This window comes from Alosa sapidissima, chromosome 8 (assembly GCF_018492685.1).
Source record: "Alosa sapidissima isolate fAloSap1 chromosome 8, fAloSap1.pri, whole genome shotgun sequence".
Lineage (NCBI taxonomy): Eukaryota > Metazoa > Chordata > Actinopteri > Clupeiformes > Clupeidae > Alosa > Alosa sapidissima.
In genome coordinates, this window is record NC_055964.1 from 3,461,798 (window position 1) to 3,488,916 (window position 27,119).

Consider the following 27,119-nt stretch of genomic DNA (forward strand, 5'->3'; position numbering starts at 1 on the left):
TTCAAGTGGATCTGTGTTTCATATGAAATGTATCATTATTAAATGTAAATATAGATCAGCACTTGCCTTGCAGTAACAATGAATTTATCAACATTCTTCTCACCACTGATAATGTGATTTGGACTTGAGACTGTATTTTGCTAGTGTTCTGTTTTCTTTCATTTTGGACACCTCATAGATTGAGTGACAGAACACCCTAACTTGTCATAGCCTATTATATTTACATATTTGGTATTGTTGGATTCAGTACAACCCCACCTTTCCCATAAGCCATCATATGTGTTTCTATGATAATCCCTGGTAAAGCAGCTACAAAGTAAATGAAAACATTCTGCATAGATATTCATTTTTTGCATGTCCGCTTATTTTAGGTGTATGTTTACATGTCTCTATTCATTCCATACATCAAGATATTCACATCCAGTCTTTTCTAGTAGGTAAAGCAACTTCCTGACTATAAACATGCCAAGTTTCAAAGCTCTCAGAGCTTGTGTGATTGATCTGCACTAGTTTATATGCCTTAACTCCCATATGGACAGGCTATATTTTAGTCCTTTTTTGGTTTTGGGGTGTATAACAATATCTGTTAATTTAACAATCTTAGCAGTAAAATATTTTAGCTAAGAATCCATTTCATATATGGGAGACCTTAGAGATAAGGAAAAACATTGTTGCGTTTAGTTCTACCTCCGGTAGGGGTATCTTAAAAATGTGGAGCCATCTCCTAAATGTAGGAAAAGGGCCGAGCCTACAAACAAAACTACATTTCCCTGTCCGCTTCACACGTTGCAACTGGAAAACGGAAGTTGAATTGTTTTGAATCCATCAGAGGCGGCGGCAGTGAACGAAAAGCTGTTGTTGAGCGTGAAGTGAAGTGGTACATGACAGGGTGATAGGCCACGATGTAACTCCAACCCCATTGTGAAATGTTAATTATCGAGCCTACTGTCACTTAGCATAGTTAGTTTTTAAACCCAATTTAAAGGTTTGAATAATCTAAAGTAGCAACGTGAAACAACTTGAGCGAAGTTAACCTATGAATGTATGCTAGCTAATTTAGCTATGGCTTCTAAATCCGATCATCTTCTCATCGTTGTGTCTATTCTCGAAGGTAAGCACCTTTACTTGTTTGACATTTGACTTTTAGCTTGGAAGACAAATCACAGACACTGTTTTAGCTAATTGTTTTTTATGTTTAATGCCCGTTGTAGTTGTCCAAGTCCTACAATGCAGTAACTTTACTGTTATTTGGGATAACAAGATACGTAGACATGGATAAACAAGCTAACGTTAACGTTATTCCAACGCTGATATGTTTGGCGTCTGTTGTCAGTGGTTTCCAGGTTGGATTTATGTGAGTCAGTTAGCAATGTTTAGGTTGGAAACCACGACGGAACATTTTCCAGTGACTTTAGGCTAATATATTCCATGTGTCGGATTACAAGTAACCCACCGGAGGCAACTTTATTCTATCAATTTCTCATTAAGTGCCTCGATGTGATGCTTTCATAGCCTAACACGGCACTGAAGTGATGTAATGTTAACTATCTTACGCACTTGTGTTATATATCGCAGTTTTAAATGTCTTTCACACACCTGCTCTTAATTCTTTCTATGAACGCAATTAGTTTGGTTTGTTTTCTCGTATCTTCGTGTAGGTCGTCACTTTCCCAAGATCCAGCGTCATACTGTAATAGTTCAGGCCAAGTTTGACGGCGAACAGCTTTCCACAGATCCCGTGGATCATAAGGAACAACCGCAGTTCTGCACTGAGTTGGCCTGGGAGCTTGATCGCAGGACTCTGCACCAGCACAGGTTGCTAGATGCAAACATTTGTTGTTGAAGGGAATGTGTTTTGTTCTGGATAAGCCAATGTTATTCAGAGTTTAACTGGTTCACCTTTCCCTTAGACTCCAACGTACACCCATCAAATTGCAGTGTTTTTCTGTGGACACAACCACTAACCAAAGAGAGTGTGTAGGGTACATAATTCTTGACCTCAGATCCATCCAGGAAATCAAACAGGTATGTCTTTGTTGCTGAACTGAATTAATATATCATTACTGATAAACATATAGGCCCATGTGTGCTAAGCAGTGCCCCTGATGCTACCACAGGCACTAATATGTTGAGTCTGTGACAACTTTGGATTTGGATAACTATGTTTTTAATTACATGGAGAAATGTATTTGACTTGAAGAAGACCTCTAATGTCATCTCTCAGCCTCCAAGGTGGTTTCCTTTGCTAAGCAGCAAGTACACCAAGCTAAAGCCAGCAATATTGCTGTCCATGGTGTTGGAGAATGATGAGAAGCAAAGCCCGGAGTCCTTTAAGGCCAGGAAGGCCCCACCAAGACAAGGTGTCCAACCTATTTTATTTCCAGGTGTCTGTATATATTCTAGTAAGGCATTACAAAAAGTACGTAGTCTTGCCCAATGCATCCTCAGCTCACTTTTTCTCAGTTGCTTTTTATCGCTCAGAGCATTTCTTAGATGAGAATTGAAATCATTCATAAAAACGTAACCCATAGTCTGAATCAGACTACTCACAGACTAAACTGTTATACAACATGACATTGGGACTATCTTGAGCTTTTGCAGGTATTCCACTGTGTGGTACTTTTTGTGCAATATTTTTGAAAATTGTGCAGATGTAAGACCACAGTATGCAGTTCTAATAAATTATTTATGGATTGTCTGTAAAGACAACACAGAAACGCAAATGTCCATATTTGTTTTCCGAGCTGATCTCATGAACACACTTTTTTTGGAAGTCAGCGTTTTTCAAGTCAGGTCTTCAGAGTTTACCGTCATCATGAACGCAGCTTAAGATTTTGTTTCACAATGACCTTTTTAGTGCCGTACACAACTACATTCTTTTGTAGTAGTTTCTGCAGTCATGTTTACTATGTCAGTGATTGACTTGTTTCTCTCTCTCTCTCGGGTCTCCAGTGCCGGTGGGTAAACTGCAGCTGGTTCTAAATGAAGAGGAGGGCTTTCATCAGCTCGGCCCTGCAGACAGCTGCTCAGAGCTCTTTGTTCTCTCTGTCACAGTGGCATGTGCTTCCAAACTTGAGCAGGTAGCCACCACTCTTTTACCTTCTGTCCCAGCCTGTAGCTGCTTTCAGACCTACGTGGAAGTCCGCATGTTCAGCGGATGCCAAGCAGTTGGGCCGTATATATGAACAACATAACCGGCCATTTGGAATTCCGAACTTAGTCGGCTGTAACACTACTCCCCTCCTAGTATTTCCGACGGACATTATGTAAATGATTCTGTTAATGTGCGTCGGTGTCGTTCACACATATGACCACATAATGTCAGCATGTTGGCATCATATCTGAATGGACCTCCGTTGGACAAAGCTCTGCATATACTGCGAAGGACATGTCTGAAAGCAGCTTGTTGAACTTGTTGTTCAAGGATCATTAATCCCATTCATGCAAAACAAAGAAAATGCAAAGAAGATGTGTGTGTTGCTGCTTTCTAGAATGTTCAACTAAACTGGCCCATGTTCTAAATTGAGCATTATGCCATTTCCAGCAGATACCAACATTTGGACTTTTTACTATTTTTGTGTTCAAGATCAACAAGCCAAATAACGGCAATTTAGTTTAGACACTACCTTTAGCAGGAGCCATTGCCTTGTGTCAGCACATACTTTGTATGTTTACAGAAAATATGAATTTTCTTGTCCTCTTGTACTTCAGCTAATAGGCAGAACAACAGAGCTCTCCAGGGAGGGCGTGGACTTTTTCTTCTACTACACACTGCTGGGTAATGACATCACCAGTGAGCCATTCCAGAATGTGATGAGCCCTAGCTTTGAGCCAGAGAGAGCCTCCGTGCGCATCCGCAGTAGTGAGAAGATCCTGCGAGCCTATCTCAGCCAGCAGCCCAGTCTGGAGGTAACAACATGGAAGGGAAAGCAAGTGGATCACTATTTTGATTTCTACTGTTATTGTACAAGACATAGTGCATTTAGGATTTTTGTTGTGCCAAGGCATATTTTTGCCTTGTCTTAGGAACTTTCTGTGATGTAGGCCAAAAGAATGTGCACTTGAATGTCTTTCCATTAACTTCACAGTATGCTCTGTGTTGTTGAGCCATGTCTCTTTGTTCTCCCTCTATGTTGGTTCCAATACCTAGTTAAGCTGTTTAGAACTATTGCTTTGTCTACTCCTTAATGCACTCAATCTCAAAACAGCTTTTTGGGGACTGAACATTGCAGGGGCTTGCCAGGTAGATGGTGACTTGTTAGTTTGGAAATGTTTTGCCAATCATTCAAATTCATTACAAGAGAATTAGTGTGTTTCAAGTTGGTTGTTGTGTTTATAAGGCATGCGTGTGTTTGCATGTCTGTTTGTGTTTCCCCATTTCATCTCAGATCCACCTGTGTTGTGGAAGCCACTCTCTGGGCAGTGCTGAGGTGTCCCTATCCAGCCTCGCCCTGACCAGTGTCTCCCTAAGCACACAGCCAGCCACTGTGGAGGGAGCGTTTGTCCTGCAGTCCCCTGCCCAGGCCAGGCCCCGTCTGCCCAGCGTCCCCACAGACCTGCAGCCTACAGTGGGGGTGTCTGTCACCCTCAGGAAGGAGACGGCTAACCCGCAGGTACCCATGCAGCAGCAGACACACTCTGGGTCACTCCTGCCTGGTGCCTCTGCCTGTCTGGGATTGTGCCACTGTGTTCTTTCATAGTTTTACTTGAGACTTTTCATTGTTTTTATTATATAGATATACACACACACACACACACACAAACTTTATCCCGAAGGAAACAGTAAGTGGAAGTAATGCAGTGAAATTGATGTTATGGTCGAGAGTGTGCCATTAAAGGAAGTACAAAAATGTAATGTAAAAGATATTACCAGTGCAATAATAAAAGTACTGTATTTTATAAAATCCAAAAAGCTGAACTGCAATATAAAAATGAACTAAACAAATCCTTGATACAAATATAAACAAATACTAAAAGTTTGGTTTGATCTGGTAGGCAGCTGGCCGGGAGAGTGGTGATGGCCTTCGGACGGGCAAAGATGCTGTGCCTCGTGATGGGCCCCCATCACCTGCCCCCGCGGCCCCCTCTACTGCCCCTGCTCCAGCCCTGGCACCTCCCACTGATGAACAGCGCTTACGGTCACCCTCACCTGGCCAGAGCACACCTGGTGGTGGTCGCAGGTCAGTGAGTCCAATCAAAGGAGGCGCCCACACAGAGAGTGATGCTGAGAGCCTACAAGAGGAGGAGGAGGAGGAGGAAGAGAAGCGGCCAACACTGCCTGGTAGTAAGCTTCACATGTAGCATACTGGAGAGTGATTACGATGTACTTTTGTAACACATTTATTGGTTTATTTCAATTACGCTTTTCCCATTGTAGTCTAGAGCAAAATATGGTCATTAAAAGACTGTGTCATTTGTTTAACTTTATTTGTGTATAGTTGGAATTTACTCTCAATCTCGGGGATGTTTTTGTTAGAGCCAAAGCGCTCCCCTCCAGCGGCTGCCCCCGCAAAGAAGAATCCAGAAGCAGAGCTCGTCTCCTCAGTTTCAGTGTCAGCTCCAAAGGTTTCCATCCCAGCCTCAGCTCACCACTACTGCTTCTCCATGGACCTGCGCAGCATCCGAGACCTCAACACTGGATTTCCTGTCAACTGCACCCTGAGGTGTGTGCTTGTGTAGTGTTCTTCATTTACTTGGTTCACTACGCAAACACATAATCACATAACTATATAGTTATTATTGTGATATGAAAAATGCTTATGATATAGAAGAGCGATCATGATGATATATAATATAATATAATATATGTAGTGTATGGTTTCCTCTGGTGCTTAGGTATGCGTACCAGTTCTTTGGCAGCGCAGCCCCCATAATGACCAGCCCTCCCGTGGAGGTGAAGAGGGGCACCGAGGTCTTCCTGCCCCAGTCCTACTGCGCCTTCGACTTTGCTGCCCTGCCACACCAACTCCAGGACACCTTCCTCAGGTAAGTTAAACACCAAATCAACCCCTTTGTTTTTACAACAGTGTGGTGAGGTGTGATGTAGCACACATCGTCTCAGGTCATGTCTTAGGGCATGTCATGGTCAGGTCTCATTGTCATGGTCTCAGGCAAGCAAGAATATGCCTTACTTGTTTGTGCAATGATTTGCGGAAATATATCTATATATTTGATGATGCTGTCAGGCAGTTGTTCAGTGCTGATATTGTACTTGTAGTTGAATTGTAGAATTATTTTATGTCGTAACATACATTATCTTTAGACAATTTTTCATAAATGTTCCTTTTATGGATCAATATACATGTAGATAAAGTGTTTTAGATAATGATTTTCTAGCCTTCCACACTGCAAAAACTGCTTATCTAATACAATCTAACCAAGTGTTTAATCTTATATCAAGATCAAAAAATCTAGTAGGTATTGTTTTCAGTATGAAGGGACTTACCTAGCGCTTTCTCGTAAAATCATTTGACTTAATTTAAGACGAGTTTGACTTATTTTAAGATGAAAACAAGCAAATTTATCTTAAAGGAGAAATCGTCGATTTTTCACATAGATCTCTGTTTCTCGGTCACCGAGTACTGTCGGTATGAAACAAAACAAAAACAATCAATTTTACCAAGCTTGAGTTGCTATGGCCAACAGCTAAAGTGGCCAGGCAGCTACAGCGCTACACACTTTCTCTACAAATGGAAGCTGTCCCAACACATAAACAGTTAGTGAAAGTATTATACTGCACAATACACCACATATGCAGAGTATGGCGATTATGCCACATGCCTGAGGCTAATAAAGATAGAGATGTTTAAACTGATTTCTTTTAAATGGTTAAATGGACCTTTGAGGCCTCAGACAGATTTATTGTTATTTCTGGTCAAAGAAATGGTCCTTTTAAGATAAAAGGTTGCCGACCCCTGCTCTGAGGTCATGAACATGGGGTCTCATGAACATGCCCCCAGAGTGTATCATCATAGCTGTCTGGAAGCTGTCTTGGCTGCAGCAACTTGAGCTAGGTAAAACCGATTTTTCGGTGGAGGTTTTCATACTGACAGTACTCGGTGACCTCGAGAAACACAGATCTATGTGAACACTCACTGGATTTCTCCTTTTAACACGCAAATTTGGCTGCCAGTGCGTTGAGCAAGTTTTTCTTGATAAGTCTTCTGAAATAAGAGAGAGCGCTAGGTACGTCTCTTCATTTTTAACACAATACCTAATAGATCTTTTGATCTTAATATAAGACAACAACACTTCTGACACAAGTCTTCTGAAATAAGAGAGAGCGCTAGGTACGTCTTCATTTTTAACACAATACCTAATAGATCTTTTGATCTTAATATAAGACAACAACACTTAGATTTTATTTTTTGCAGTGGGTTTTTGCAATGAATGAATAATGTCTGCAGGTTCCTCATAAAGTGCTCAGTTATTTACTGTTTGATGTCAGGCTTGCTGGTGCTCTGTACTGAACATCTGCCATTTGTTCTTGGTTGAGTCGTGTGTGTGTGTGCCTTCAGGGTGCCCCTTGTGGTGGAGATGTGGCACAGGGACTCCAGTGCCAGGGACGTGCTGCTGGGCACCGCCAGTGTTCAGCTCTCCCACCTGCTCACCGCAGAGAAGAGCCGCTTCCTGGGCCCCTCTGGCCAGCAGCACTGGAGACAGAGCTACACAGAGAGGCTGCCTGTCCTCAAGGCTCATGGGTAATGACACACACACACACACACACACACACACACACACACACACACACACACACACACACCTGCCTGCAGCATTAGGTGCTCTTGTTCCCCAGCACAAATGTAAAACAAACAAACTATGGCCAAACAAGCGCTACATGTTTTAAAGCGGAAGTGCAACAATTTTTAATTTAACCAAGTGTTATTAATCTTATGTTAAGATTAAAAAATACATTTTTAGTATGAAGACACTTCCCTACTAGTGCTGTCTCAAAAGATCATATTGACTTATTTGCAGAGGTGGGAGTAAAATGTGCAAGTCACAAGCAAGTCTCAAGTCTTAACCTTCAAGTCTCAAGCAAGTCTCAAGTCTTAACCTTCAAGTCTCAAGCAAGTCTCAAGTCTTAACCTTCAAGTCTCAAGCAAGTCCAAGTCATTTTTTGTGACAGTCAAGCAAGTCAAGTCAAGTCATAGCCAAATCATACAAATTCATGATGATTTACCCATGTTTTCATTTTAAAATAAGCTACAATAGGCTAGTTATAAACTGCTGGAGTTTTATTTGTAACAAACAAATAGACATTGCATTAATTCAAGCCACATAGCCTACATCTGAACGGTTTAAGAATAAGATGAAATGTATACGAATAAAAATAAATGTATTTCAAGTAGACCTATTATAAAATAGCCTATTATTGTTTCAATATGCCTCAAATATAAGGTAGCCTAAGCTACATCAAATCATGAAAATATATTCAAACAGTTGTTTGAACTATTCAATAATGTTGAAAAAGTGAACTAATCAATCAATCAAACACTGCCGCCGACGCCACTGCCAAACTTTGACAAGCGCGACAGCGCAATGGGTTTTAGGAGGGTTTAGGACCGTCAATGCTATATCGTATTATACATAAGCCTAACATGTGAAGTACTTTTCTATGCCGATTGCTGGCAGTTAGCTAGGCCTACTTACTGTTGTTAGCCTACTACTAGGCTGTAACGTATGGAACAGGGACATGTTTAAGAGGGAGGGAGAAAGAGAGGCGCTTACTTTAGGTTACATTGGCAACATTTTCGCTATATATCAAGATTAAACTTAGACAAGAAAATGTTTCACTTTGCCATTTCACACATTTTAACCTAATATGGCGTTAACTAAAAAGCATAATAGATTCAAAGCCAACTCTTAACATGCCTCAAATTTGACGTTAGGTTTCTAACACGACTAACTTCTGACGGATAAAAAATCAACGTGGTGGTGGTTATGTCGCTATTTTGCACACTTGCAGACTGCTGTTCATTTCTCCTTTGAGTTGTCAGATACATCATCTGTGAAGCCAAACATTATTATATTTTGGTATAAACGTAGAGCCTTCCATATTTGCTAGTTAGCCTACCTCAGTCTCATTTGATCTGGCACTTGCTGTTGGTCTGTCGCGTCACTTGGTAACAATGACAGGTTCGCTCGCGTGACGCATGCAACAGCACCTAAGCAGATTTTCTAAAATCGTAAAGTTAACTCCTTAATATGTATGAATAAAAGTAAAAAGTCAAGTCATTTCAAGTCATTTGTCTCAAGTCTAAGTCAAGTCTCAAGTCACGAATAGCAAGTCAAAATCAAGTCGAGTCTTTTATACATGTTGATCAAGCAAGTCTCAAGTCCTAAAAAATGTGACTCGGAGTCTGACTCGAGTCAAGTCATGTGACTCGAGTCCCCCATGTCTGCTTATTTGAGAAGACTTTGACTTATTTTAGGAGTCTTATCAATACAGACTTGCTCAACGCACTCGCACTTGCTCAACTAGATTTTTAGATCTTGATATAAGATTAATAACACTTGGTTAGATTGTACTAGACAAGCAGTTTTTGCAGTGCAAGGCTCTTAATCCTTCCCCTGCTCTGTAGGGATCAAGATCAGCCTCAGGTGCCACAGATGGTGCTCTTCCTCTTGCACTCCAAGAACTGCTTACAGTATCTAATAAAAAGGGTTATTAATCTTATCAAGATCAAAAAAGAAGTGGGTATTGTTTTCAGTATAAAGAGACTTGCCTAGCGCTTTCTCGTAAAATCATTTGACTTCATTTAAGAAAGGTTTGAGTTATTTTAAGACGTCACATCCGGAAAACAAGCAAATTTGTCTGCCAGTGCATTAAGCAAATTTGTCCTAAAAACAAGCAAATTTGTCTGCCAGTACATTGAGCAAATTTGTCTTAACACAACTCCTTAAATTAAATCAAAGTTATCTTTCAAGAGAGCACTAGATAAGTCTCTTCATACTAAAAACAATAGCAAATAGATTTTTTTGATCTTAATATCAGATTTATAATAACACTTGGTTATATTTTATTTTTTGCAGTGTACAGACTTTATTAGTTCTTTCTGGTATGTCCAAGGAAAGTTGAGATACTTCTGTAATTGGTCATACCTAATACCTAGGTATAGATAGGAAATAGATATATATAGATATAAATAGAATTATCATTGATGCGAGTTAGTAAATTTGCAGTGCTCATACAGTATTTTTCCGTGTATGATCAGTTACTGTACAACAGCATCAGTTGCAGCTGTCAGCCTCTAGGTGGCACTTAACAGCACAATCTTACAGCACAACACTTCCTAACAGGAGTATTCCCATCGGATCTTCTAATTAGCAAAATAATCCCAGTATGGATGTTATTTGGTGTGTGTGTGTGTTAGAGAGATTTTTTGGTGATTATTGTTTCACTGCTTCATTCTTCCCATGCAGATCCAGTGAGAAGGTGGCAGAACTGAGCTATTTTACTACTTTGGAAGATCTAGGTCTCGTCAGAACCCAAGATATTGCCATTTCAGAGTCTTCTCAGGTGTGTTTCATGTGCAGGTTTGGTTTGAGGCTCAAGGGTGGATTCTGTGTATGGTAGGACATATGCCTCATTTAGTGTACTGTTCGTAAAGGTATTCATCATTTTGTATTATGAATAATGGGCATTTTGCCAAGCTAATGCCCTTACTGTTTGAAGATTTTACTAGTCATATCACAGCTGTACTGTACGTACATGCTGGGGCCAGCAGGGGCGTCTGAGTTCGCTCTGCTGCCCTGCTTTTGACGCTTGAACCTAGGAGGCATTCCAGACGCCAGTTACATTTTTAAAGGAACCGTTGGGATCACGTATCCCTACACAAATTAATTTGATATTATGAATTACTTCATCAAGAAATGAAATCAATGAATCAATATGAAATTGGGCCTGCCTTGCATTTGGCAACTACCTCGGAAAGTATAGCCTGTATCTTGATACTATGATTAACTTAATCATGTAACGTTATTCAGCCATATAAGCAACCATTTCGGACACCATGTTTTGACTCTTTATTGACTCTCTATATCACTCGTACATACCTTGAACAAGTGCGCACCTCATTTTGAATTGAATCCGCATCATAGGTCATTACCGGAAGGTCAACCAGACTTTAATTTTCTTTTGATTCTCTCGCCGCCCAAAACACGACGCAGACGCTCTTGCTGCTGAGAGACGCTGGAAATACTTGAGAAACGGGGCGGTGGTAGCGTAGTGGTTAAGGAGGTGGGCTAGCATGCAAAAGTTTTAGCCTGAAAAAGTTGTGAGTTCAATTCCCGGCTTTTCCCCACTGTTGTGCTCTTGAGCAAGGCGCTTAACCCCAAGCTGCTCCAGAGACAATGGCCCTTGTAATGTAATTGACATGTAAGTGGCTTTGGATAGAAGCCTCTGCTAAATGAACACATGTAAGTGTAGGAACACTCTGGACTGTGTCAAGTCATATTTATTTATTTATATAGCACACTTAAACGCAATGTTATTGACCCAAGGTGCTCACAAATAAAATAAACAGTAATAAAAACAAAAAATAAAGACATAAATGACAAAAAATAAAATAAATAAATGAAAATACAAAATAATAATAATAATAATAATAATAATAATAATAAACAGATTATGATTGTTGTCCAGTGTCACTGGACTGTCTGCACATGTCTGTGAGAATATCCTTCTGCCCCTGTGTACTACTCTGGTCATACATGACTACAGCACAATAAAAACAGAGACCGTAAATCCAAATAAATCTCAAACTGCGGGTTTGTTCCACGCTCTGACAGAGTGGACATCCAGTCCAGCCGAGAGCAGCTGCGGTGGTGCCCCCTAGTGGCCCCAGTGGTGCCGTGGCCGAGCCCCGGGAGACGCTGGAGTACAGAGCTGCCATGGAGCTGGAGATGTGGAAGGAGATGCAGGAGGACCTGTTTGACGACCAGGTGAGCGGGTGCTTACAGGTGTGGTCTGTCCGCTGGGGGCGGTGGCGCGGTGTGGAAGATGTGTCGAGGCCGCTGTGAAAGGGTTTGGGGGGTGTGAGCTCATCGATTTGTGCCCCTCAGATGAAGAAGAAGGAGCTGAACCACATGCAGGCGCTGGCCGAGGAGTGGAGGAAGAGAGACCGCGAGAGGGAAGCACTGGTCAAGAAAAAGGTCAGCATCTTTAAACTACTGTCCCCTGAATCCCCTCCACTTACTTACACTGACCTTCATTGGCACAGGGCCCAGTTTCCCGATAACGACGGAGACACGCTCTTACGAGGGTTTTCTACGATTCATCTTACGATCGTTCGTTTGGTTTTTCCGACTGTTTCCCGAACATGCTCGTAGCGTGAATGCGCGTGCACTGCTCTTAAGATGCTCTTAAGGGGAGCTGTCCACGTTGATAGTTCTGAAATATCCTCTGATTTGACGGTGATATCAGGTGACTGCACATCACAGCTATAGGCCTACCATTTAAACTTCGGATCTACACATTAATTAACATCAATACGAAAATAGAAACACTTTGACATCTGCATGTAAGCATTCCAAGTAGGTTATATACCACACAGAGACATAAATAATTGTAATTATTAAGATTAGATTGTTGCACCATGCAATAATTTTTCGCGGTGTCAAGAACACGTTTGAAGATAAGAAAGAAGTCGAGTAAGAAAGAGAGGAAATGTGTAGGCTTAGATTTTGATGCAGTAGGCTACAGACTAAACCACATGTTGCTTTCTCTGCTTTTTACCTCATAGGCCTAATAAAATATAGCCTTCACTTAGCAAAGATAATGTCAAACTATTCTGGCAACGTCTCGTTTAATAACTTGATTGCATTTTTGTCCGCTTTTCATCACATTATTATGACCATTAAATGTAGGCTATTTTGCACGCTAAAATCTGATTCATCACAGGTAACACAATAAAGAATGGGAACGTATACGTTGGATTATGTATTCTAAGTTGTAATTCCTCTGTATGTCCTGTTGGTGACCTCAGTGAGAAGTACTGTTAAGACGCTCTTAGCCGGTAACGAGTACTCTGGAGCACTCGTAGATCTACGAGTGTTTTCACAACGCTCTTAAGCTACGATGGTTTCCGGAAACAGTCGGCAAATCTTAAGACGTTCGTAAGAGGGACTTTACGACGCTCTTAGGCTTAAGATGCTTTCGGGGAACTGGGCCCAGGCTTCTGGATGCCTAGACTTGATGTCCAAGTCAAAGTGAGGCTTTGGGGCAGAAGAGGGATGGACTTAGTAGATGCCCATCTCCTCGTCCACCCCTTACAGGAGCTAACATTAACTTTAATCAATTAACTAACTTTAAAGATTACTGAGCCATAACCCTTTCATCTATTTAGAAATGGTAAATGCAGAAAATTGGATTCGGCATTGATATGTCATCCTGCAAGGATGTTTGCACAGGTCTGGAAAGCCTGGAAATGTAGGGATTTATGAAATTATGTTTCCCAGACCTAGAAAAGTATAGAAAAGAAATATGGGTGAAAGTCTTGGGAAAAGTCTGGAAGTTTTGCTCACAGTAATACACATACACAAAAAGTTCACAATGCACAAAAAGATATCAAAGGCCAAGGGTCATGCTTGACCAACTAGCTTCTATTAAAAGGACAAGCACCCTGCAAAGAGGGTCTGAGAATCTAGGCTTTTGATCAACACCACTGTGAATGCAAACTTGACAGTCATCCGTGGTGATGTCCTAACCTCTACTGATAAAGAATTGTTGTCTGTTACATAAAGCAAATGACAGATTTGTATACATACTGTATGAAGCTGCAGTAGTAACATAAACCTGTATTTGTAGGAACTAGAGTACAACCTTCTTGAAGAGCAGCTACAAAAAACTCTGGCTGAGTTGGAGAAGCGGGAGAAGAATTTGGCCCATGCTGAGCTGGAGGTGAGACAAACTAACACACACACACACACACACACACACACACAGAGAGAGAGAGACAGAGACACACACATACACACACACACACACACACACACACACACAGAGACACACACACAGACACACACGCACACACACATGCACACACAGAGACACAGACACACAGAGACTCATGGAGGCAAACCCAAGTGTGTGAATGTGATTAGTATGTGTTTTTTCACAAGCAGGTTTCTTCATGAGTTTGTGCAAGTGATAAACACCCTGCTTCATCTGCTCTTGTGTGTTTGTGTGCATGTGCAGACACAGCGGCTGCAGCGTGAGTTGCGGGCAGAGCATGAGTTCTCCGTGCGTGAGCTGCAGGACAGTGGGCGACGGCTGCGTGAGGACTGCACCCACCAGGTGGAGCTAGAGAGGGCAAAGGTCAGACAGCTGGAGGAGGAGAACACGCGGCTGCAGCAGCAGGTAGGCAAGACGGCATCTCTGCATCTCTGCCCTCGCCGCCCCCTCGCAGTCAGCACAAGCCCAACCCCTCTCTCCACCCAAGAGTCAGAACTGGGAAATGTGGAATCCATTACACAACCCTGTGCTGGTGTAGCTCTACTCACTAGCGATGGTGCTGATGTGGGGCTGTGCTGGTGTAGCTCTACTCACTAGCGATGGTGCTGATGTGGGGCTGTGCTGGTGTAGCTCTACTCACTAGCGATGGTGCTGATGTGGGGCTGTGCTGGTGTAGCTCTACTCACTAGCGATGGTGCTGATGTGGGGCTGGGCTGTGCTGGTGTAGCTCTACTCACTAGCGATGGTGCTGATGTGGGGCTGGGCTGTGCTGGTGTAGCTCTACTCACTAGCGATGGTGCTGATGTGGGGCTGTGCTGGTGTAGCTCTACTCACTAGCGATGGTGCTGATGTGGGGCTGTGCTGGTGTAGCTCTACTCACTAGCGATGGTGCTGATGTGGGGCTGTGCTGGAGGCCTCAATCTAGTGGTGGTCTTTCTCAGCGATTCGGGCGTCCCTCATGCTGTGTGACCCCTGGGAGGGAGCTGTGTAGCCTGCTCCTGAGTGTTTCAGATTCTTAAACACAAATCCATCATGAAAGGTGCATGAAATGATGGCTAGTTATGTAGCCTAGCTGGTGTTACAGTCTATTTAACTTGGACATTATTGTAGGAAGAGGTAGAAACATTCAGGGTGCCAGATGCAGCCATTTAACTTTGCCATCCATTTGTTTATCTTAACACCCAGCTATCGCCAACTTGATGGCTGTGCCATAAATGATTGATTATTGATTAGTCACTATATTCAGGGGTGTGATTTTTCCGTTTTTAAACAGAATTCAGTTTTTTTCGACCTGAAAATGAGACCCATTCGTATAGATCAGCTGAGTTTTTTTTTTTTTTTGGGGTGGGGGGGGGGGGCGGTGCTCTGTCGGTCAGAGGTAGGCTATATTTCTGTATAACACAGACCATTGTTATGTAGGCCATAACAGGCCACTGACAATGATGACGGGTCTTCACATTTTTCCGAATATCACGCCGCAAGTAGCCTAGTCCGTTTACTAGTGGATTTCAAGTAGGGTTGATCAGCTGCGTTCTGAAGAATGCTTGATTCAAGTTCAGTGTGTGTGGCAAACTAGTTTCTCAGCAGAAGCCATGAAACGGTAAAGGTCAACAAATTGATTTAAAAAGACATCATGTATGAAGTTGTTGTTTTTTCTCGTTTTGGCTTTGCATCGGGTTCGCTGTCAGGATTTTCCGGTAATGAATCTCGTTATGCTGATATTTAATTTGAATTTCTGCGTGTTCCAGGTTTTCATAGTTGTAACCACTCCGTGCTACGTATATTTTCCTTTTTTTTACCTTTGCCAATCACACCCCTGTATATTAGACATCTTTTCTGGCAGTGCTGACAGTCTCTTGTTACACAGACGTTCACTTTCACTATACCACAACACACTGTTTCATGTGGAAATGACACCCAGAGTTGTGAGTGATGTCCAAGTAGGAAAATGGCAATCCTTTATTGATTATGATTTTGAAAAAAAGCTGGCCTTGTTGTTTTCATATGTAAAAGAGAGAAGACTGGCTGATCTTCTCTGAGTGTCTATGCTATTTCTTTTGTCAGACTCTCTTATGATTGTCACATTATCTTGATTGTCACATTATCTTCCTTTTTCAGTCACTTTAATAGTTTGCAGTTTTGTTGCTTTCTGTCTTCTTTCTTTTTCATCTGTTTCTTTTCAAGGAGTGTTTTGTTTCTGCTGGGAGGGGGAGGGGATGAGAGTGGACATGCTTTGTGTCTGGTTGTAGGCAGCATGTGTCTTATGTGCAGACAGCCCACCTGCTGAAATACTTCTGTTTGCCATCTCATTCTCCCAGCATGCATCTGGTCTGTGCTTGAGCTGGCAGTAACAAATCAAGCAAAGTCAGTTTCTGACCACCACAAAACGCAAACTGAGTCACAACTCATACACACACACATATACGCATAAAGACAGACACACACACACACACACACACACACACAGCTCACATTCTGCTACACAGGCTTCTATGTCTCTTCTTGCCCATGTCAAGAAAGTGTAAACATACATTTGTTCAGTGGCGGCAAAAACACCAGAACCAGTTTATCAAGCCAGAAATCCTCCCACAGCCTGACACGCACACACACGCACGCACACACACGCACACACACACACGCACACACACACACACACCCCCCTCTGCTGGCTCTTCTGGCAGGATAGCAGGCATTTTATGTGTGAAGGTTTTCTGTGGAGTCTGTTTCCTGTCAAGAGAAAAAGACAGGAGAAACAGAGGGTGAACATTGCTTTTTTCCTTCCTCATTTGTAACACAATTACCACAGAGTCTGTGGTCTGAAACTTCACTCTGTGTCTGTGTGTGTATGTGGATTGAAACTTTCCTGTGTCTGTGTGTGTGGATAGATGGTGTATGTTTGTACTTGCTCAACAACCCTCACCCTGGACATTTTTTTTTATGCATAATCTGTTTTGTCATTGATTGACAGTGCTTTAAAAGAATAACATATCAATAGCTAAAGTGGTGCCTAATTTGGTAACAGATGTAACCATTTTACAATGTGTGAACTCACTGTCTGTCACAGAGGCTGTTGTGTAGCCATGTACAGACAGGTTTGCTGTTGTGTTGCCGGACCCTGTGACAGGAGGGAGATTGTGCTGTGAATGGAAGCAGTCCTCCCAAAGGTTAGGCCTGTCTCACTGCTTTCTCTCCTCCTGCCTCTAGCTACTGGACGCCGACAGCAAATACAAACTCCTGGAGAAAGAATTCCAGCTGTTCCGCGAGCAACAACATACCCGGCCTGAGGTCCGCCTGCAGTCGGAGATTAACCTGCTCCGGTTAGAGAAGGTGAGGAAGTGTCTGCATTCATGCAGGCGGTAATGTAACATTGGAGGAGCCTTTTGAACATGTAAACATTACCACATTCATTAAAGTATCGTTCTGTTTCTCCAGCGTTTTGTGGTGTTAATTGTAAGAATATTGGCTTAGGAAAGGGGTAAAGATAGCCTACATGAATGTGATTTCCTTTCACATTTTAGCATCATTGTCACACATTTTGTTTACAATTTATTTTTTTTTTTTTTTTTTCAAAAATAGAATAGGCTTTAAACATTAAAAATTCAATATAATTAAGGTAAACAAATGACTATGCAGATATGTATGTTTTTTAAAATATTTTGCGAGGTCAAAAAGTAGCATTAAAGCAGTGTGCAGAATCTAGCCCATGTGCTCATGTGTTGTGCCCCTGCAGGTGGAACTGGAGCGCAAGCTGGAGACCAGCACCAAGTCCAAGCTGCACTACAAGCAGCAGTGGGGGCGTGCGCTGAAGGAGCTGGCCAGGTTTAAACAGGTAGCGCAGCCTTCACAGCCTGACCCCACACTTGCTCAGTGCCATGGGCCTTCACAGCCTCACCCCACACCTGCTCAGTGCCATGGGCCTTCACAGCCTGACCCCACACCTGCTCAGTGCCATGGGCCTTCACCTATGCCTGGCGCCTGTACGTGATGTGGCGTTAGACATGGGAGAGACAAGTGAAAGAAGTGAGATTCGGAGTCTTTAGTTGGTCCAATCTCTGCTAGTGGACACAACAAGCCAAACTGGCCTGACGTTCTTCCTTGCTTCACCACTAACTGGAGGCTAAAGTAGACAGACTTCAGCTTTTGACCCATGCCCTTCCTGTGAGGGTTGTGTACCCAAAAAGAGCTGATGGTTAGGCAACGCCTCTACTCGTTCCCAGGAAAAGATTCAGTGCTTCTCTTCCCCGTAGTCCTCGCACACAGAGACGCTAATGGACAACTGACATGTAAGCAGAGCCAAACACATCGCTCTGTATCAGTCAGAGCAAAAAAACAGTGAACCGTCAAACAAGCAAATTAGCAAATTACCATTGTTTGTCCACAGCAAACAGTCATAGAGCAGAAGTGTGTGTGTGTGTGTGTGTGTGTGTGTGTGTGTGTGTGTGTGCGCTATGCAAAAGCCTCTGATCTGTGGCAGGCAGGGGCAGCGCGGTTGCATCTTGTGCCAGCTGAGTGTCTGTGGCCGTCTCTGTGGTCTCGGCGGAGGCCGTCGGGCACTCGGGGCCCAGATTGGGCTGGTGTGCGCACGCACGCACGCACACACGCACGCACACAAGGAGGCTTCGCCAGTGAACCCTCCGACGAGCTCCCAGCAGTGTAAACATAGCTCACGCTAACAGCTTATCAGGCCTCACTAATAACTGTTACGGACAAGAACCAGCTGGAAAATCTGAGCCCCTCTCTTTTTTTCTCCCTTTTCACTCCTCCTCCTCCCCCTTCCCTTTCTTTTCTAAGTGCCAGATATGTGTTAAGAAAACACAAGTTGATTTATGTTGCACTAAGGGGCTTCATGGCGTAATATGAAATGGGATCATAAATCATGTTTGTATTATAGTAAGCATTAGCCAGGCTTTGGCCATCTCCATCTCGCCCTCCTTCACTAGGATGGACATGGCCGCTGGACATCAGTGAGTTGGCCAGAATTCTGAGGGACCAGAACGAATAGAATCCATTTTTGCCTTGTGTCTGCTCGCATTGTCTGCTGCAAAACAAGCGTTAGTGTTTACATATTCACCTGCGTAATGTATGCCTGCCTGGAGGTTGTAAAGGAGTGGGCAGGCCAGCTGTAAGCCCTGCTTGAACTCATTTGAAAACTCATTTGAGGTCCTCATGGTAACACTCTATCCATGATGTGGCGCCGCAGGTCACTGCTTTGCAAAAGCTAATGGGGATCTAAATCAAAAAAGGAAAGGAAATCATGATTGTCAGATTGGTCGACTATTGCTTCTGTTTGTCTGTATTGCATCTCACAGACATTAGATTTTGAAGATGAGGAGAACACCAATGCTGCCTTTCCGCTTTGGGGGAAAATGCTGGTGTTTGAGGAAAATCTGTAGCCCTTAGTCCATGCTAGGCCATGCCACAGCCTCAGTTCAATACTGTTATGGAACAGGGCAAAATTGGAGCTGCATTTTCAAAAGCTAGTTATCTGCAAATACCTCACAATCCTGTGAAAATAGCAAGGACACTGTCCTAGCACATGCGTTGCATTTTTAAGCCCTTATTATGAGTCTCTGCAATTGACGTCTGTTTCTGAAGACTCACAGTATTCTAATAACTTGTGAGAATTGAAGACCAAAGCTATTGGCTGCTATTTAAGAGGAATAGCCTCATACTGGCCCTTCATACATTGGGAAACGGTCATTAGTGTTGCCGTGTGTGAGGCTGGACCGGGACCACGCCCCAGATGGCCCCAGTTGGCCTGGGGAATGGGGCACTACAGTAAAACGGGGAAAATGGACAGATGCCGTTGGTCAAGGGGATACACAAATCGAAGCAAATCTATGGTTAAATCAAGGCTTGCCAGAGAACAAGGACCGTTTAATTAATTAATTATTCATTCAAATTGTTGCATCAAATTGTTGCAAAGCACTGTATCACTTTAACTTGCAAACACACACACACCACACACAAATAGTTTGTGTTTGAGTTTATCCCACATTCCTTGCTGAACCTTATCTGTAGGTAGATTTATGTCAGGCCATCTGAGACTTCATTTTCTCTTTAAAAAAAGTTACATGACTGTATTCCATCTGCGCCCCCTTCTCATTTACACACACACACACACACACACACACACACACACACACCTACACCTCTTTGGTGTTGTCCTTGTGTGCCAGGCTTTGTGGCCTGGGAAAGTCAGAGTGCTGAGGCCCCCCAGGTGGCTGTCCTAGCTGTCAGCTCCTCTCCTCTCCCCTCCAGAAAACTGCACTTGAGCTGCGTCTGGCAGCCCCTGCTCTCCTCCATCCCCTCTCCCGGCTCTGCCTGACCGCTCCCTGACCCCTCGCTGGGCGCGGGCCATGAGAACACAGGTCAGCCACTGGTCACTGCATCTCAGCGGAATCCCCCCACCCCACCCTTCATAAATAACCCAGGACTGAAGAGGGGGGGGAAGTGTGTATACACACACACACACACACACACACACAGACTCATGCCACAGGGCTGGCTGCCATTACTGAAAATAGCTATGGAGGTTGCTGGAGATGCCACACACCTTGTCTGGGGTTCCCATTGTGGGCTGTGTCTCTGGAAGCGCTGAGATGCGGAGCGCTGGAGGGCAGCTAGTGTGGACAGTGGTGTGGGCAGCCCCGCTCCCCCTCGGGAGGCCCTGCTGATTCGGCGCGGCATTCTCGCTCTGTTGCATGTTTGGCCCTGTGCGCCGGCCGGAGAGACGTTTCGAGGGAAAGCCTGTTTTTCTTGCAATTAGGGTGCAGTGAAAAGCCCTCATTGGCCCCTAATGTTCACCAAAAACACAATTAGACTCAATTACACACCAACCTCTCAACCCTCTCTGGCTGCGAGCGGTCCAGTTGGAGCTGGCCGGCCGTTCTCACACATTCGCACTGCCCAAACTCCCCCTGCTCCACGACTCACACTTTCTCATCCCGCTGTTTCATTCTCTTTGTCCTCAAGGCCAGATCTCCACAGAGGAGGGCTTTTTCTGGCTCTGGCCGTTCCTCACCTACTCAAGAGTTTGTTTGCTTCGATACCAATTGGAGAGTAAATAGTTACAATGCTCCCATCACCTCCCAATGGTCCTTCTGGTCCAAGGGTTTAAAACTAATTTTGGCATCCTCTTCGCCACCATACAACAGTGAATACACTGCACACACTACAACAGTGAACTAATATACTGTGTGTGTGTGTGTGTGTGCGTGTGTTTGCGCGTGCGTGTGTGCGTGTGTGCGTGTGTGTGTGCTAGAGGGAGCAGGAGAACGCCATGTCTCGGCTGAAGAAGCAGCAGCAGGAGCTGGAGCACATGCGTCTGCGCTACCTGGCAGCGGAGGAGAAAGAAGCGGTCAAGACGGAGAAGAGCGAGCTGGAGGACATCAGAAACCAACTCAACAAGTAGGCGTCCCTTACCAAGCCACAGTACACAGCTCTGCTGCACTGGACACACGTCCCTTACCAAGCCACAGTACACAGCTCCGTTGCGCTGGACACACGTCCCTTACCAAGCCACAGGACACAGCTCTGCTGCACTGTAATGTCGTGTGTATATGATAGTGCTGTTGAGTATCCTACATTGAGTTAGCAGTGAGTTCCTCTCCTTTGCCTGCCTGACGGACTCTCTGCATCTCTGGAGACTTCCATGATCCATTCGGTTGCCTGCAGGCTCACAGAAACAGCTGTGCACATTCCAGCTGACCCTCTGAGCACAGACAGGATCTGTGGAGTCATTAGTCACCAGGCAGTGAGACTGGGCTTGATTTTTCTTTTTTAATGTTCTTTCCGTTTGGAAGTGTTTGGGAGTATGTCACTAGTGGTTTCCTGCCTTTAAAGTGCGGGATGTCTCTCCTCATTGGGCTGTTGGTGCTCACTGACTCCCACACATTGTTATGTGTATGTTACATAGGAACCCTCATCATATTCAGCATACATTTCCTGGGTGCTCTGATCCAAGGGGTGACACTGACCGCAAATCCTTTAGTGTTTAATGCAACAGCAGGGGCTCCTCCTTGTGCCTCTTCTCCAGGTGAGGCAGTAAGGGAAACCCAGACAGACTACAGAGTATGTGATGGTTTCAGCAGTGCAAACTTGGAAGACGATGTCTGAAATATTGAATGAAGCTCACAAATGGATGTGTTTAAGATGTGGTTGGTTGTTGTCTGCACAGAGCAAAGGTAGTTCTTTGCCATTTGCCCGAATTTGACATATGAGTTCCCAAGGATGCTGGTAGGGTAATAACACTGCAGCTCCAAACTTCATAAAGTGCATTCTAAAGGCCTATTCACACCAAGAACGATAACGATAACTATATAACGATGAAAGCATTCACACTGAACAACGATAAACAAAGTCTTTCCTTGTGTTAATGAATGTGACTGTTGAAATTCAATGGGTTCTGATTGGCTATTAGCTTTTTATCGTTCTGAAAATCGCTCTGAAAGTGATCCCCAACGATATCGTTCTTCATGTCGTTATCGTTATAGGTTATGTGTGAACATAGTCATTCATATTAACAAGAACGATATTTATTTATAGTTATCGTTATCGTTCTTGGTGTGAATGGGCCTTAAGGGAGAGTAGCTGTGTTTGAGATAATGGATGCACATGCTTCCCCTCCTGTGAAGGTAGCTCTGGTAAATAAGTGTGTGATATCGCGTGTGATGGGTGAGAGTGTTGGCTCATGCGTGTGTTTTCCGCAGGCTGAAGCAGCAGGAGGTGAAGCAGCCGTGGGGTGACCCTGTGGGGGGGTCAGCAGGCGAGAGTGTGGATGACCACCTGAGTCGACTCTTAGAGGAGAGGGACACTCTGTTGCGCACGGGCGTCTACACACACGAGGACCGCATCATCAGCGAGCTCAACCGGCAGATCCAGGAGGCCATGGCCCAGAGACCGCCGTCCACCACAGACCGAACTCACAGACCCGCCCACTGAGAGCCAGATACTACTCACCCCTGGCCACCTGCAATCTCTAATAAGGGACCTTCATGAAGTGAATTCCCAATCAGACATAGCCTGCAATGACTGCTGCAACCTTCGGTCCTCCTGTGGTCACAGTGGCAGGCTGGGACTATTTGAATTGATATCTGTGATTGATTGTCGCAACACAAGAATCCTTTTCCATGGAAGGTGTGGATGTTAACAGACATAGTTGTGTCTTTTGTATATTTATGTGTGTATCTGTTGACACTTTTAGACCATTTGTTACTTTTTTTTAATGAAATGAGTCATAAAAGTCCCACATCTGTGTACTACGGAGAACTGCTACAATCTCTTGACTTTATTTCATCACCTGATGTGCATCAGCCCAATGAGAGCGTAGGGATCTCCTGTGAGGCCTGGAGGGTTTCTCAAGAGTGTAGTGGTGGTGAGGGCCACTAGGGGGCGGTAGCATCTCAGCTTATGTGATATCATATTTGCATTACACCAGATCACTGTTTATTTATTTCCTTTTTTAGGAAGATGATTTAATCCAATAAAGGGTTTTGTTTTTGCCTATCTGCATTGTCAGTTATAAACAGAGCATCCCATTATCACAAATGGATAACTGTCCTGAAACACATGACTTTCCACTTTTATAGTACTTTAGATAAGTCAATCTAGGAGAGCTGTGATTTCTTTTGACAAAAATAATTAAAATAGCATATCATTATTATCGTAATAATTTTTAGAAGTGCCGTTTTTGCAGGCAAATTCTAATCCCTAAACATCGCTAGACATATTTTAAAGGTACACTATGCAGGTTTTTTTTAGCTTAATATGCAAGTTTTTTTTTGCTTAATTTACCTTCATCTAACAGCTTCAGAGTCATTGGAATGGTTATATGAATTTTTTCGGGTTGAATGGTGGCCATCTCGCTTCCCCCTAGCGCCTGTGAGCGGAAAACCACCTTTGCAACTGTGGGCCGGCGGGCCGATGGCCTCAGTGTCAGGAAGTATAACGAGTGTAACGAATTGCTTTACTGCATTCAAATACACATGCAGGCACCGGCTAGAAAAGTAGCGATGGAGTTTCTCAGACATTAGTCATGACAGAGCCAGCGAAAAAGAAGCAAAAAGCGAAAGGAAAACGGTAAGGAGATTGCCAATACTGCATCGTTTACCTTTAAAGCAGTTCACTTATAGCCGTGAGTCATTCAGTGTACATTTAATGTATTCTTGTAACATCTGTAAATTGCAACATGTCTAATCCTCGCCATTCACGCTGTAAGCCCTATAATATCAGCATTATCTGCTGTGCCTGAGCAACTGTGTTGTCACTCATTTTAGATAACAGAATAACTTTGCCTTTTACATTGTACATTGACATTCTAGGTACATTAACTGACGGGACACTATCATAGGAGACTCGAGCTTGGGCTTACTTTTTCGGCCGCATCGTTTGGTAGGACACCTCATAAATCCTCAGTCTGTGTCCTGCACGCGGCCATCTCTGTCCCTTTATCTCTGCACACTTCATTTTTGCGGCTTTTGGGGAGATCAACCGGTTTGCTCTCTCATGATTAGTCTCATTTGTTTTGGGGGGAATCCCCTACAGACCCTCTCTGTGGATGTCTGAACGAGGTGCCCGGAAACAGATGTCTGTTTGAGCCAGGTGGATCTCTGGGCAGCCGGCGAATGTGGCTCATGCACACGCATGTAAGAGGCTAATTGATGAATAAATTCCCTGCGTCTCAAGTGGCTGATGCAGCTCTTCGTCAGTCGTCTCTGAACGTCCCTTGAACTGCCTGCCTATACCCGCTGAGCATGGGTTTAAGGTGGTGAGGCGGGGTGGGGACGTCCTCCACAGGCCTCTTCCTCACATTAGGCTGCGGCTTGTTTTAGCCGCTGGGGCCTCTTTTCACCAGGCAGCCTGCAGCACTCACGAGGGCAGACTGTCAGTAACAGCTTACACGACGGATATAAAGGCCCTCCATCAGACCTGTTTACACACGCACTTACCCCAGAAAATGGCCATGTGATCTATGTCCGTCTAGACAGCTGCAGGCCAACAGGCAGGTTTTTTTCCGATGCTCTCTGTGAGCTTTGTATGCTACCTTTTAGTGTTACGCATGTCAGGCCTCACCGGGCAGCGATAAAGCTGAGAGGCAGCCGGTGTGACAGGCCCGTGTGGCCTCTTGAGGCTGAGAGCCTCCCTATGAAGATAAAAAGGCCTGTGGACTGATGGAGATGGGCCATTCATCGGCACGCCTTCACAGAGCTCGCCCTGCGCTGTAAAATCTCATGACCCAAGTGTCCATTCAGAACTGTTTGATCTATATCTGTAGCAATTTGGTTACACAAGTGCTTATCACTGTGATAACAGCCCTGGCAAATGCAAACTATGGCTATCGGCTGGTACTTTAAAATAGCCTAAGTAGGTGTTGGCCATTGGTTATTGCCCTGTAGTATTCCTGCTGAAGCAGCCTATGGACTAAAAGCAGTATCTGAAGGGCAGCCAATGGGACTGTGCCAGAGACACCTTAATGGTATGGAAATGTGAACTCTTGAACTCTGACCTTGGATTATAAACTTGAAGTAATCAAGCAATCAAAGGCATATAACTACTGTCATCAAAACAGTACGTGTAGGGTTCCCATGCTTGTCTGTCTTGATCTCAGCTTCTCTACCAGTCGAGACTGTTATTTTAGTTTGATTCCAGAATGTATAAAATGTGAACTTGCTGTAAAATACTAGTCATTTCTCATCAAGAGTCTGAAAAGGAAAATGTGAAATATCCACTTACCGTAACCACCGTGGGACACATTTGTCAAGTGGATAAGCTGAGCGTAATCGAATACGGTCAGGATGAAATCTGTATTTCTCACGGACTTTTTCTCCCTCCTCATTTAATGTTGCGTAGGGTAGTGTGTTTCCAATTAGCCTCTCTTTCCTGGAGAAGTTAGAAAAACTGCAGATTTATCTGTAATTGCATGTGAAAGTGTGACCTTTGTCTGGTTAGTGTTTTCATGAGCAGGAAATTCCACAAAAAGCAAAGCCGTCAGTCTTTGGAAACCCTGGGGCCATTCTCACATGTAGCCTATGTTTTCAAAATAACAGTTTTCATGTGATGGTTTGTTTAGCCTCTGGGCCAAGCAGCATTTCACAGTTCCTTGTTCCCATGGCAAAAATATCTTGATTGATGCCTGAAATGTTAACTATTTGTTTAACAAATTTGCAATATTCCCCAGAGAGTGATGTTAAATCTTTGAAAAACTGGTGGGCCTAACCGTTCTCTGATTGTAAAGGAATACTCAGGTAGCCTAACAGACAACAGGTGCTACTTGTCCAGCTTGTGACTTACACATTGGGATGGATTTTAATACATTTAATCTACACTAATGATATAAGGTAGGCAGGGTAGGTATTTCACGGCGGCCGTCGTAGCCCCTTGCGTTGGCCGTGACGCCTCTTTGAAAATCAGAGGTTTACAGGCCACGGTGGCCTTGGTGCCCCCTTCTTTAAATATTCTGCTTTGCGTCCTACTAATAGCGATATATATTTAGCCTATGGCCTGTCAATAATCTTAGCATTCACAGCGCAAATTACGCAGTGGAGAAAGTGACAGCGCAAGAAAGAAAGTGCGTCCAAATTAACCCATTCTTCTCAGTTGAACTACTCGCGAAGTAGCCTACTCATCACACAGACATCACAAGTATCACATGAACGAGCTTTTTCTCAGCTTTTAAACGATGTTAGCCGCTAATTGCTGTGGTGAACGGTTCGCGAGAAAAGTAAATATCATTCAATTTAATCATAAATTCTACTGAAGGTTTTGCGTCCATCTCCCTACACATTCATCTCGGTGGAATACTTCACGAACCCTTCGTTTAACATATGACAAACCATATATCAGAATAAACAGCAGACCTTACCGAACAGAAAGGTGTAAAACAGTCCCCTGTACAGTTAGCCGTTCCAGACTAATCCCGTTTTGAATTTGCAGTACATTTCAACATACATGGATGTCTCCAAATTTGGGATTTAAGTTTTACACTGTGTTTAAATTGTTCCACATCATTTCATAACGGGCCAAATACAAAATAAATATTACAAATGTCGCCTAGATATCGGTAAATCAGAGGACAGCTGACAATAAGAGTTTGTGAAAGTAGCCTTAATGATCACAAAATGCTAAGCATGTATCTAGGCTATTTGAGTTTCTTAAAGCTGAG

At 43.7% G+C, this 27,119-nt stretch overlaps 1 protein-coding gene across 3 annotated transcripts; it reads left to right on the plus strand.

Annotated features, from left to right (window-relative positions):
* The first annotated feature begins 812 nt into the window (after nt 1-812).
* LOC121715416 (centrosomal protein of 120 kDa) lies at nt 813-23,431 on the plus strand. 3 transcript variants are annotated; one of them, XM_042101109.1, is made up of 20 exons: nt 813-1,111; nt 1,659-1,815; nt 1,911-2,025; nt 2,204-2,360; nt 2,953-3,080; nt 3,712-3,909; nt 4,389-4,613; nt 4,996-5,284; nt 5,477-5,663; nt 5,836-5,985; nt 7,518-7,700; nt 10,426-10,522; nt 11,794-11,946; nt 12,067-12,156; nt 13,811-13,903; nt 14,201-14,362; nt 17,162-17,284; nt 17,688-17,786; nt 21,222-21,367; nt 22,669-23,431. In XM_042101109.1, the coding sequence occupies exons 1-20, from the start codon at nt 1,045-1,047 to the stop codon at nt 22,898-22,900; spliced, it is 3,051 nt and encodes a 1,016-aa protein (XP_041957043.1). In that variant the 5' UTR covers nt 813-1,044; the 3' UTR covers nt 22,901-23,431. The 3 variants fall into 3 exon arrangements, with proteins under 3 accessions (XP_041957043.1, XP_041957044.1, XP_041957045.1); XM_042101110.1 differs by having other exon boundaries at nt 4,996-5,281; XM_042101111.1 differs by having other exon boundaries at nt 2,225-2,360; nt 22,669-23,430.
* The last annotated feature ends 3,688 nt before the right edge of the window (nt 23,432-27,119 follow it).